The sequence below is a fragment of the Lampris incognitus genome, chromosome 11, assembly GCF_029633865.1.
Source record: "Lampris incognitus isolate fLamInc1 chromosome 11, fLamInc1.hap2, whole genome shotgun sequence".
Taxonomy (NCBI): Eukaryota; Metazoa; Chordata; class Actinopteri; order Lampriformes; family Lampridae; genus Lampris; species Lampris incognitus.
Genome location: NC_079221.1, coordinates 11628293 through 11641636, shown reverse-complemented (window position 1 = coordinate 11641636; position 13344 = coordinate 11628293). Strand labels below are relative to the sequence as shown.

At 45.1% G+C, this 13344-nt stretch overlaps 1 protein-coding gene across 1 annotated transcript in view; it reads left to right on the top strand.

Moving 5' to 3' along the window:
- Positions 1–474: 474 nt before the first annotated feature.
- Positions 475–13344, top strand: part of aff3 (AF4/FMR2 family, member 3) — a 33532-nt gene continuing 20662 nt past the window's right edge. The window contains exons 1-7 of the mRNA XM_056289877.1: positions 475–635; positions 3175–3219; positions 9912–9986; positions 10088–10121; positions 10371–10428; positions 12001–12052; positions 12610–12644. Of these exons, the coding sequence (XP_056145852.1) occupies positions 564–635; positions 3175–3219; positions 9912–9986; positions 10088–10121; positions 10371–10428; positions 12001–12052; positions 12610–12644 (371 nt within the window). The 5' untranslated portion in view covers positions 475–563. The remainder of the gene's footprint in view (positions 636–3174; positions 3220–9911; positions 9987–10087; positions 10122–10370; positions 10429–12000; positions 12053–12609; positions 12645–13344) is intronic.

Below are 13344 nucleotides of genomic sequence, written 5' to 3'. Positions count from 1 at the left end.
AATCAGTCATCGGATGAAAGTTTGTACGTGTTTCTTGCTGCTCTAGTTCGCCGGTTAGCTAAAAAAAAAAAAGACCCCCCCGAAAAATAATAAAAAGGATTCAGGCAAGCTAACTCTAGCTCCGCTCAACCAGCTATTTAACAATGTCAACCGCCCGACCGGGTCACGGTGTAAATTACATCAAGCAGCGCCGTAACGTAAACGTATAACGTCAGCTTGTCAACTGTGCAGACGCAGTCAACGCCAGGACCTGCTTCCAATTATGAACTTGAGACGAGCGCGACGCGTAATTTCCGTCGGAGTGCTGTGAAGTGGGTGTCTCCATCTACTGATGCACAGTCACCGATGTGTGCTCTCATGAATTCCCTCTGACGTTACTGGCTCAACCACCCCCCCAACACACACACGCACACACACCTCCCGATGACACCAGCGGCTCCACCTCACCTCCGACACTGGTGAGGAGGACCCCGTCGTTGGCTCGTCTCGCCGCTTCACGGACCGGGCAGCGTCGTCCCCGCTCACCGGCATGGACACCGGCGAGGACCACTGAGCGGGGAAACATGCCTACGGTCCTCGGCGGCAACAGGAAACTTTCCGTCGTCCGTCTTCTGCCTCGATGTCCATCATCTCAGGTGAGAATGGCGCCAACGTGTTTCCGTGTGTGCGTGCGTGCGCGCGCGCGCGCGCGAGCGAGCGAGCTCGCGAAGGACGGACGCTTGTAAATGAATGAGCCGAACGAGCGTCGTCTTGTCAGTGTTTTGTGACACGACCCGGCGATTGGGGGACCCGCTGGTGCGGACCGGCTTAACTGACACGTCTGTTCTCTGTCTTAACGCAAGTTTTCGGTAACTGAAACAAGATTCTCGTAAATGACAACCCGTTTTAAAACCGAAAACGGATAAGAGCATTCCTAACCTTTGCTGCACAGGCTGTTTTATAAATTGTCCCGCGGACTGAAATAATTGTTTACAGCTTTGATCGGGGGTTATCTGTCTAAATCTTGACGAGGGGGGAGGGGGGTGTTGGGACAGATAGAACTCGGGAATGAACACGTCTCTACTGGAAATCGCCGATTTTCAAGAATGTAACAGGTGGTAAACGGTTTACTTGCATGCTGCACATACAGGTGTTGTGATGGTTTGTGGTGTGTGTGTGTGTGTGTGTGTGTGTGTATGAGTGTGTGTATGAGTGTGTGTGAGCCACAGGGGATTTTAGATTTCTCAGGGGTATTGCACCACAGCTGTAGCCTCCGATGGCTGTGGGCACGGAAGTGTGTTACATGCCTGTGTTGCTGCTACTAATGGGACTCTAGGTGTAAACCAGGGAGAAGAAGAGCAAGACTGTGTCACTGCCACAGGGATGCTTAACACCGTCTGTCAGTGTTTATGTTTTTTTTTTGTTTTTGTTTTTTTACTGGATGCCTCTGGCCTTGTAACTGCTTTGTGGTCTTTAATAATCAGACAGCCCAATTTTCACTCGCCCTCACACACACTGTTTTCCATCTGCAGGCGTAGAGGTCAGCCACTCAGACAGTGGCCATAGTGACTCATGCGTGCATGCAGATGCTCATAGTCACACCAACTGCTCTATGACACACACATTTGCTATATTATGTATTCATCCTTTGCAGGTGGCACACAAAAGACACGAGAGATCATTCATGAAAAGAAAATGAAACACAATGTGTGCAGACTTATAAAGTAAGTTAATTATGCTCACACATGCCTTCGTGATTCAGACTCAGCGGCACAAACTGGCGAATAAAAAAAAAGGGCACCAAAGGCAAGCTGGGTGCCCAAAAGAAAACAGGATGTTTGGTTGCTGTGGTGGTCAGGGTTACAAGTAAAGTTGACACACTAATGCACCCTTCCCTTAAAAAGTGAAGAAGAAGAAAAAAATGCAACCAGTAAAAATGATCTTATGCATTTGCCAAATACCGTATTGTAAAGAACTTTGGGATTATTCAGAACCAAGAACTGGAGATGGAAACAGCATCTCACCCTGGCAAGTTGTTTTAGATTGATTATAACTGGAGAATCCGTTCTTATGACACATACATTACACCCCCACACACACGCCGAGTTTTATATTGCCTCATTAAAACTGACACAGTACATATTTGGGAATGGCTTAGGTTATTACTTGAATTTCATTGTTTCCCACTCAAGCTCCGTCATCTTGGACGTTGACCTCTCACCTTGCTGGATGGCGAGGCGAGGGTTTTGGTTTTGTCCGGGCGCTAAAACGTACACACACATATATACTGCGATATGTTTAAAGAAAGAGGTAAAGAGACGCATAATGTTGGTCTTTTCTCTTTATGCTTTGGTAATGCTGAATTTTAAATGAATTCAAGGGGAGACAGAAGGCCAAAATGTTGCTGGGGGAGGGGGGGCGAGTGTAAGGGAGAGAGAACAGGGTAACGCGGACACCAACAGAAAGATGCTCATACGAGAACGTGCGTCCTCTCGATCTTACGCAGCTGTGGTTGTTACGATATGAGTCACTGGCTAGCATCACATTCCGCTCAGCTATCGCTATTACTGTTTATTTGTGTGTCTCTGTGTGTGTGTGTGTGTGTGTGTGTGTGTGTGTGTCTGTGTTAAATTAGGACTATGTAGGGGATTATGGTAAAATAGTTACTGAAAAAAGGCGGGATGTCAAGCTATCTGTGTGTGTGCGTGGGTGTGTGTGTGTGTGGGTGGGTGTGTGTTTGTGGGGGGGGTTGGGTGTGTGCGCACATGCGCACGTACATGTGGTGTAGATGACGTTACGCCACATCTACACTAAGGATTGGCTGTGATGTTTGCTAGTTTCATAATATAGGTACATGGTCAAATGAATGTATGTAAGCATGAGAATGTGTGTATTGCGTGCGTGCGTGTGTGTGTGTGTGCGTGCGTGCGTGCGTGCGCAAAACAGCATTTTTTTTATGCCGTCTTAAGTCAAGCTCATCATGTTTTGGAAAGCGGGGTCACGATGGATAACTGCCCACTTGCTTGTCTTCACAAGTATGTGCGGTTGACAACTAGAGGGCTGTCTGTTACCTTGTAGTGTTACGCCACTGCCAGTTGGTGATTAACTGTTTCAAAATCTTGATTTCCTGCGTTTGTGTTTTTTTTTTTTTTCTCCTCGGTTAACCCCGTGTCTGTCTGTCCCTGGGCTCCACAGGTCACAGGAAGTCTACAAAACAGCTGTGCCAAAGACAGTCTTGGGGTAAGAAGTTGCTTTTTTGAATTACCTGACTTCAGTGGTGATTATGGTGACGCTGATTGTGGTTAGTATTATTATTAGTAGCAGTAGCAGTAATCATATCTGTAGCAGTTGTAAGAGGTTTGGTTTTTGGTTTTTTTTTGTCTTCTAACCTGAATGTTTCTGAAATTTGGCTCCTCAGTCGTCAGAAAATACTACTTTAACAAAATGAATCAACCAGGTTTGTATTCAGATTGCGAGCCTGGAAGAAAATCATTTCTTACTTTTAGAACTTAAGGATATTTTCCGTTTTGTTGACATTTTTGAGCCTTTTGCAACCTAATTCAGTTGTTTTATTTTGTTTTGTTTTGTTTTGAGACTTCTTCTGCGACACAGCTACATAAGGAAAATCTTGGAATTTCCCTCATTTTAAATGATGGGGTTGTTGATAAGACCCCCATTCATACTGCCAAGCCACGTTTCAGACTGATTCAGATACACGCAGGAAATACACATGGATTCTTGTCATGACTGACCGAGTCTTGCCCTGTGATCACCCCTGTAATGTTAAAGTGGCTATCAGCCATTTTAATTTTAAACACTTCCTAAAATATTTACAATAAAATGCAACGCGATAGCTACCAAGTGGGTGCCCTGCGTAAAAACCCGGTCGCTGTGGTCACCATAAACGCTGTAAACAGAGACAGAAAATTTTCTCTGTAGCCGCTCCGCGTCAACCAATCAGGAGAGTGCTTTTCAAGCTGGCATCTCCGTTGGTCTCCTCTTGCTGTCAAATCAGGTTGCGTAGTCCTGAGGCTTTTAGGCAGAAGTGAGGGGGCGGATTCTTTTGCAGTAAGTTTTCAAGCTATTGCTAGCTATTGCTAACTTCGACCCAGCATCGCTTACCCCCGTTTTGACTCTCGGATTGAGTTTGTAACATGGACTAGATGTTTCTGATGTATTGCCGTTTTTCATATATTGTGTGCACAATACACCGTGTCTTTTGAAGCGGTTGTTACATCAGCTCCAGAGTACACAGCTTCTGCCGTTACCTTCACGAAGCAGAGCACATTTTCATTGGTTGCGTGTGCCACGTCACACCTGTCCAAGGGTTTTATGAGGCCCGTCCAGACGAGACAGGATCTTTCCAGGAAAATGCTGCTCCCATGTCTAAGGAAATTTGCTGTCCTGTACCCACAATAGATATTCTACAATTTTTAGTTTCAGACCAAAGGCATTTGCAGTAAAAACCCTGGATTTCACTTTGGTCTTACTGATTCCGAGTCAGTGATCAGTGGTCTAACCTGTACGTCGTATACAGACTAGCACGAGGAGCCAAAGAGAGGAGCAGAAATGTAGAGGAGTGGTGAGAGGAACTAGGGAGATATAGCGCTGCACATTGCTCCACTCGGGAGACCTTATTGTCGTTGTCAATGTTGTTGTTGTTGTTGGAGGAGAGTCTGTGAGGGGAGGTGGTCCATGTGTCCTTGGTGATGGAGGGGAAGAGAGGAGAAATAATGAAAGGATGAGCAGAAAGAGGAAAACATTTGGCCTCCAGGGTTTAGAGGGTTTGGAGAGAGAGAGAGGGAGAGAAGAGCAAGAGAGATGCTCTGGAGTCATCTGCCTAGCTCACCAGACTGAATGTGTTGTGTGATGGATGCCTGCAGCTCAGTGAATGAAATGGACGGTATATACTAGACTCCAGTTGAAAGCTTGTTCTAAGACTCCAGCAGCACGACTGGAGTCTGGTTGTCGGCATTGGAACACTTCTCGATCTGTTTCAAACCACTTCACTTGCTTACTTTGCTTGTACACATGCACACAGACGTCACACACGTGCACACATGTGCACACACACACACACACATGCACTCACATCAGAAGTGATCATACATGACCTTTTGCAGAGCTTGCCCCCTGTTTTGTTGGTCAGGCAATCTTCATACCCTCCCTTACGTTCACACATGGGCACACACTAACTCTTGCACATTCAAACCCCTGCTCCTAGGTTTGGTAACCACCTAGGAACTGTTGTTGTAGATTACAGTAAAATGGCACAGACCTATTTCCTTTTCTTTGATGCATCTGTGCACGCTTCTTTGTATGAATTGAGCTGTTGGCAAGCTAATCTAAGAAATTAGAGCCAAGGCATGAGAAGAGACAATCTGCTGTTGATGCAAATCTCTCTTCCTGTGGCTGCTTGCTTCCTCCTTTCAACTGTGCAGATATGACAAAATAAGACACCACACAGGGTATAGTTTCAATACAGCCCAAGCCATAATCTTTAATTATTATTACAAGAAGAGAGACACATGCCCTGTCACTCACACATGCATATACATGCATGTACACACACACACACACACACACACACACACACACACAAGAGAGAGAAAGGCACAGTCACTGTTGCCCACATTCAGAAGTGGGCAGGATATCCATGTGTTAGAAACAGTTTTTTTTTCTAAAGTCAATGATCTTTTCTTTATTTTGTGATTTGTATTTGTTCAATTTGAAAAATAAGTCTGTAAGAAAGTTCCTCTTAAAACAGTATTTGTATGGAAGAAATTATCACAATTCAGTCTGCAGAGCTGATGTAAGGAAAAGCGTTTCCAAGCACTGCCTAGTTCTCCGTATAAAATTATGTTGTTAATTATGTTAAATTGCTCCCGGTCCTCCATTTTTATCATTGATTAGCTGCAGTATTAGAAAACAGCCTAAGCCTCGGAGGTCTGAATGTGTGTGGCTCTCTGGGTTTTTGTAAAAATTTTAAATTTAATTTAGATTTATTTAAATAAAAAATTTAATAAATTTAATTTAAAAAAAACAATAAATTAAAATTAAAATTATTTGAAAAAATTCGAATTATATTATATAATATTTTCATGATATTATTTATGAAATTTAAAAATGTAATAATTCTTTTTAAATTAAATTTGGCTTTTGGTAAAAATTCTTCCCGCCCCTCTTTTCTCCTGGGACAGAAAATAGAAATGAAAGAATGTGACCACAAGTTGAGTGATCAGAACCCATAAAATAATGTACTGAACCATGAAGTGACACGTCCCTGAGCAGCACGGACAGAAAACTTTGCGTATGGGTGATTTGCCTACCTGTTACCACTAATGTTGTAGCTGGAAGGTAGTTGGGAGTTGTTGTTTTTTTGTAAACAATTTCCTACTGCGTTAGTCTTTTCTTTATTTTGAAATATTAAGATAGATGCATAGATATATCTGTGAATGTTCTCATTCATCCAGGTCATAGTTATCCATAGTTATCCGATGTTTAGCAACGACAGTCATAGGGGGTGTTAGTTTCGACTTCGTTAGTACTCCATTCAGTGGTCATGAGTCGTTGGAGCCGTTAGTGACCGACTGTTGTTCTTGGAGGCTAGGCTTCTTGAGTCTCCTGGGTAGGGATGAAAGGACGGCATTGTAAGTGGGAGATAGGTGGTGTCGCAGACCTCCTCCTCTGTTGAGGGATGGTTTTTCCAGTTTCACATAGATGGCTTCCTTCACCCCTCTTTCAAACCAACTATCTTCCCTGTCCAAAATGTGTACGTTGCTGTCCTCGAAGGAGTGTGTCTTCTCCTTTAGGTGTAGATAGACTGCTGAGTCTTGTCCTGAGGAGTTTGGCCTTCTGTGTTGGGCCATCCGTTTGTGTAGTGGTTGTTTGGTTTCTCCTATGTATAGTACAGTGCAATCCTCATTGCATTGTACAGCATACACCAGATTGCTTTTCTGGGTGTGTGGTACATGGTCTTTGGGATGAACCAATTTTTGTCGGATTGTGTTGCTGGGTTTGAAGTATACCGGGATGCAGTGTTTGTTAAAAATTCTCCTGAGTTTCTCGGAGACCCCAGAAACATACGGGATGACTATGTTGTTCCTTCTGTTCCTTTTCTCCTCATCGCTCACCCGGTTGGTCTTTCTGGAACATGTTGCAGTTTTCACAAAGGTCCAACTGGGGTAGCCGCAGGTTTTTAGAGCTTCCCTCAGGTGTTTGTGTTCTTCCCGTTGGGCCCGAGTGCTGCTGGACACATTGTCAGCTCTGTGTTGCAGAGTTCTGATGACGCCCAGTTTGTGTTCCAGAGGGTGGTGTGAGTCGAAAAGTAGATATTGGTCTGTGTGTGTAGGTTTCCTGTAAACCCCAATGTGGAGGCTCCTGCCTTCCCCAATGTGGACGTCACAGTCCAAGAAGGGCAAACTGTTGTTCTTTACATCTTCCCTTGTGAACTTAATGTTCTTGTCCACTGAGTTGATGTGTTTGGTAAACGCTTGCACCTCTTGTGTTTGGATTTTGACCCATGTGTCGTCCACATATCTGAACCAGTGGCTCGGAGGTGTTCCTCTGAAGGAGTTCAGGGCCCTGTGTTCTACCTCTTCCATATATAAGTGGGCCACAATGGGAGATACTGGTGAGCCCATTGCACAGCCGTGTTTCTGTCTGTAAAACTGGCCCCTAAATTGGAAATATGTAGTGTTCAGGCAAAGGTCCAGTAGTTGGCAAATCTGGTCTGGGCTGAGGTTAGTCCTATTGTGGAAGGTGTTGTCACATATCAAACGTTGCCTCACAGTTTCCAAAGCCTCCATGGTTGGGATGCAGGTGAATAACGAGGCTACGTCGTAAGATACCATGGTTTCATTAGGTTCCAGTTTTACGCCTTGGACCTTGTTCACAAAGTCAATGGAGTTTTGGATATGGTGAGGTGTTTCACCCACTAAAGGGGTCAAGATGTTGGTTATATGTTTGGCAATGTTGTACGTGACCGAGTTTATGCTGCTGACGATGGGCCTGAGGGGGGCTCCATCTTTATGGATCTTAGGGAGTCCATATATGCATGGAATGTTATCTTGTGGGTAGAGACGGTGGTATTGTATCCGGTCAATGGTTCCCCCCTTTCTGTAGTTTCTGTAGGTATTCTATTATTCTCCTCTTGTAACCACTAGTTGGATTCATCTCTACCCAGGAGACTCAAAAGCTTAGCCTCCAAGAACAACAGTCGGTCACTAACGGCTCCAACGACTCATGATCACTGAATGGAGCACTAACGAAGTCAAAACTAACACCTCCAATGACTGTCGTTGCTTAACAAAGGAACACAAAAGAGCCATTGACATCAATAGGTCTGATAACGACTCCAAAGAGGCTAAATATCTGCGTTTCATCACCAGCCAGTCAGACTAGCTTGGTCTAGTCAGAAAGGCACGAACTGATGAAGCCTCTTGGATGAGAGGTGAAACGTCTTCACGGATATATAACCAAGTCCAGTTGCACTTGATTCAATTCCTTTGGATGCATAAATATATAAACTTAGCACAAAAAGTAAGGAAATTTGTGTTTGGTAGTTTATTTCTTTGTTGTAACAATGCTTCTTGGCAACAAATCTTATATCAGGCACCTGACTGTCAGCAGCTGGGGTACCAGAAGCTCAAAACAAGAGTCAATAGCAACAGCAAAATAAGCTGTTTGGCATTGGCAGAGAAGATTTGGCAAATTTTTCATGGGCGTAACCCAGATACTCAGCTGTGCTGCTCATCCCACAACTGCATGTTCCTTACAAATGTGTCACCATTTAAACGGGAAATAAACAGGCTTTCCAACGGTATAAGATTTATTGCCACAAAGCATTGTTACGACAAAGAAATAATCTACCAAACACAAATGTCCTTACTTTTTGTGCTAAGTATATATATATATATATATATATATAATATAATATAAATATTTTTATATATATATATATTATCAATTCCTGCTAACAAGAAGAAAGGCACGGTGGTGCAGTGGTTAGCATGGTCACCTCACAGCAACAAGGTCCAGGGTTTGAACCCCAGAGTTTTCCAACCTTGGGGGTCGTCCCATGTCCTCCTCAGTGTGGAGTTTGCATGTTGTCCCTGGGTCTGTGTGGGTTTCCTCCGGGTCCTCCAGTTTCTTCCCACAGTCCAAGGGTCAGGTTAATCGGCCATACTAAAAAATAAAAAAAAACTTGTCCCTAGGTGGGAATGTGTCGGCCCTGTGATGGACTGGCAGCCTGTCCAGGGTGTCTCCCCGCCTGCCACCCAATGGCTGCTGGGATAGGCTCCAGCATCCCGTGACCCTAATTGGGATAAGTGGCTTGGATAATGGATGGATGGGTGGTTAGATGCATTATACTACCACAAAAAAACAATGGTAGATAAAATTGTACTTTCTCCAATTTTACTCATCCAGAAAAAGTTAAGGGAGCACGTGACCTTTTTTTTTTTTTTTAGTAATGTCCCGCTCCATATCGCAGCAGAAAACAGATGATTAAGAACTTAAAATGTCTGCGAAACTCAAAATGCGTGATGCAAACAGGGTCTGGCCAGGAAGTTACCTGAAACAGAACTGTTGTATGAGATCATGTAAGACCGTACATATGCTGAAGCACCCACCTGCAGAGCATGTAATATGGGCCTCTCAACCTACAGCAGAGCCTCTCAGGTCAGCACACACTTCCAGCCTGACTCGCTCCCCCTCGTGGGCAGTCCTGGTGTCAGTAATTAGAGCCAGCTGTCAACTCGAGCTCATCTGTCTGTACTGTGTGCGTGGCAATATGAGAGTAGATGCATGTGTGTTTGTGTGTACACATATACCTATGACTTCTAATGCTGGTGCTTATTTTGTGTGTGTGTCTTCATCCATCCAAATCAGTGACTTCTCACACATGAACTTTGACCTCCTCTGCTGTACAGGACATGACTCAGTCCTGGCCTTCCCAGCAAGCCCTCGGGGGTGACCAGGCCCAGCGTTTCCTCTACAATCCTAAGGTGTGTGGTTGTGTTGTGTGTGTTGTGGAACTTTGACGACTGACCTAATCAAATGAAGTAATTTACTCTTTATTTGTTGCTCTTTTTATTTCTTCCCCAAGGATGCAAAGCAACACACTTCTCAGCAAAAGCAAAGTATGTACTCCCAGACTGACTATAGTTTGTTGTGTGCAATAATTGACTTGTTTCTGTTTTTGGACTCGGTGTTTGGATCTTGTATGTAACCTTACTCTGTTTCTTGACCTCTTTCTGCCTTTCCCCCCCTCAATCTTTCTGGCCTCTCTGTCTCTGTCTCCGTCTCTCTCGCTCTCTCCTGTGTCTCTGTTTGTCCTTTCTGTGTCTCTGTCCACTCTCTCTGCTATCCTGTCTATGTCTCTTTCTCAGCTCGGGGAGATTTGCCGCTGAGAATGACCCGCCACCCTCACGTGGCGCCTCACAAGTCGTAAGTGAGACACGTGGAAACATTACCCAAGGCAGGCCATTAAACTTAAGCTAGGGCAGTGTCGCACAAACGGAGGCCACAAACTCAACATCGCACGCACAGCTGATCCACTCATGTTATTTTATATTGAAGTTGGTGACACACCGTGGTTATCCTTCGTCATGTCGAAAGGCCCTAATTAACGAGAGGGCAGTCAGACAGAAGGAGGTAAAAAAGGAGGATCGGGTCATTCTGGTCAGCTGTCAGCTTGAGTGGTTAAGCTGACATCATATATATGGCCAGGGCCAGGTCAAAGGTCAGCAGCAGACATTATAGAGCACTATCAACAGGGGCCACCGTTGCCGCCCCCCTTTGGTTAACCGTTATATCCTCTTTTTAACCAGCTGCACATGTGCCGTGGTGTACACCAACTGCAGTTCTCAAATTTACTCAGTCAACCTTTGCTGTATAACGACACTCATTATGTTACATTTAGCACTGTGAATTTATTACCACTATAAATTATATATTTAACATTTACAGGGGAACCTTGTTTGCCCAGAGTCCTTTACAAATGATGACATTTAGGAGAGGGGAATATTTGGATCGTTACGAAGTATTGAAATGCTCGAACAAAGCTTTTTTTCAGAAAGTGACTTATGCACGTACATAAATTGTAAAACCCTTGTTGCACTCTTTCAGCTTTAAATACTTTGAGCTGAATGTAACGGTAAGAAAAATCAACATAATTATCAATGCAACAAATGAAAAGATTCAGTCCATAAAGGAACGTCCAGCATTTGAAAGAAAATTGAACTACTCCTCCCTCAGTGATTGCCAATATGAATGTTGAGCACATTTAACTTATAAGTCTTTTAAAAAGTATTGCAAATTGGGCAGCCGAGTAGCGTAGTGGTCGTAGCGTAGCGTAACGGGGATCAGCAGTTCGAAACCCCGTGTTACCTCCAGCTTGGTCGGGCGTCCCTACAGACAATCAGCCGTGTCTGCGGGTGAGAAGCCAGATGTGGGTATGTGTCCTGATCGCTGCACTAGCGCCTCCTCTGGTCGGTCGGGGCACCTGTTCGGGGTGGGGGGACTGGGGGGGGGGATAGCGTGATCCTCCCACGTGCTAAGTCCTCCTGGTGAAACTCCTCACTGTCAGGTGAAAAGAAGCGGCTGGCGACTCCACATGTATCGGAGGAGGCATGTGGTAGTCTGCGGCCCTCCCCGGATCAGCAGAGGGGGTGGAGCAGCGACCGGGACAGCCAGGAAGAGTGGGGTAATTGGCCGGATACAACTGGGGAGAAAAGGGGGGGGGGGGATCCAAAAAAAAAGTATTGCGAATTAGTTGCCTTTGAGGCTAAAGTGTATATATTTTTTAAATATTGATGACATAACTTTAGCCAGTTTCTTTCAAAAATGGATATGTAGTGTGTGCGTAATGCATTTTTGATAAAGGTAGTCGGTGTTGTTGTATTCCAGTGTCCAGATAGACAAGTTCTGGCTGAACCACAGTAATCAGTAAGATGTGTAAAGGTCCCGTGGTTTGATGTTGTTAATGTTTGTTTGCTTGTTTGTCTGTTTGTGTTTCAGTATGCTGGCTGATGACCTGAAGGTGAGCAGCGATGAAGAGGACACTCACAGGGTAGGTGGACCGACAGGGAACCTCACAATCCTCCACTGCAGACAGGAAGCTGTCCATTCCCTTTCCACAGTGCTTCTCCTAAGCTATTTCCACGACAGTCATCATTTTTGGTAGCTCTGACTTCATCTGACCGCGTCTGTCTGCCCCTCCATCTTTTATCTTTGTTTCTCATACCCTTGTGTATTCGGCCACTGTGCATGCTTCAGGGAGCAGGCAGACAAGAGGAGGGGGGGGGGGGGGAGAGAAAAAATGGAAAGATACTCAGAGAAAAAAAAAGAGGGGAGAGGCAGGGCTGGAGTGTTTGCAGATTCCCGCTGAGAGATGCCTTTTTTGTTTTTCCTGGCTGAGTAGAGCTGAGTTCAACAGTTTGCATGCAAACATGCACGTATGGTTAAGCACTACTGGCACGCCGTTGAAAATTGCCTCTCTGAAAAGCTTATAGCCCAGAGGATGACAAGACGTCAGAGAGCAGAGGAGACAGAAAGAGGACAGGGAGCCGCTCTGCATGCCACTGCTGTGGGTAATAAGTCTCTGTCTTTTGTTTTGTCTCCCTGAAGACCACTCATCCATCAGCCTGCTGGGACGGGCACAGGTACTGGATCACATGTGTGCATGCAATCATATTGTGGCTATGGTTCCATCATGCTTGTATATGTGGAGCTGTGTGTGTCTACATGTGTGCATCTTGAGCTGGGCTATATACAGACGGGTGATAAGTTCAAGGAAAAACCGACGTTAAGTGTCTTAGTAAGGTGTTGGGCCACCACGAGCCTCCAGAACAGCTTCAGTGCGCCTTGGCGTAGTCTCTGAACTCTACTGGAAGGATGAACACCATTCTTCCAAAAGATATCCCCTCATTTCCCACATACCCATCAAAGGTATGTGTGTCAGGGTTAATACTCGTGTCTGTGCCCCTGACTGAGGTGTGGCAAAAAGAACTGGAGTTGGTCCCCGGGCGCTGCATGATGGTGGTGGTGGAGAGCGCTGTCTTAACATGTCAATCCAAAATCTCCCATAGGTGTTCAGTTGGGTTAAGATCTGGTGACTGTGAAGGCCATAGCATATGATTTGCATGATTTTCATACTCCTCAAACCATTCAGTGACCCCCCTCGTGCCCTGTGGATGGGGGGTATTGTGATCCTGGAAGAGACCACTCCCATCAGGATAGAAATGTGATTGCTCAGTATAATTGTATTGGTTTGCAGTGACCCTTCCCTCTAAGGGGACAAGTGGACCCAAACCATGTCAGGAAAATGCCCCCCACAGCATAACAGAGCCCCCGGACCCCTGC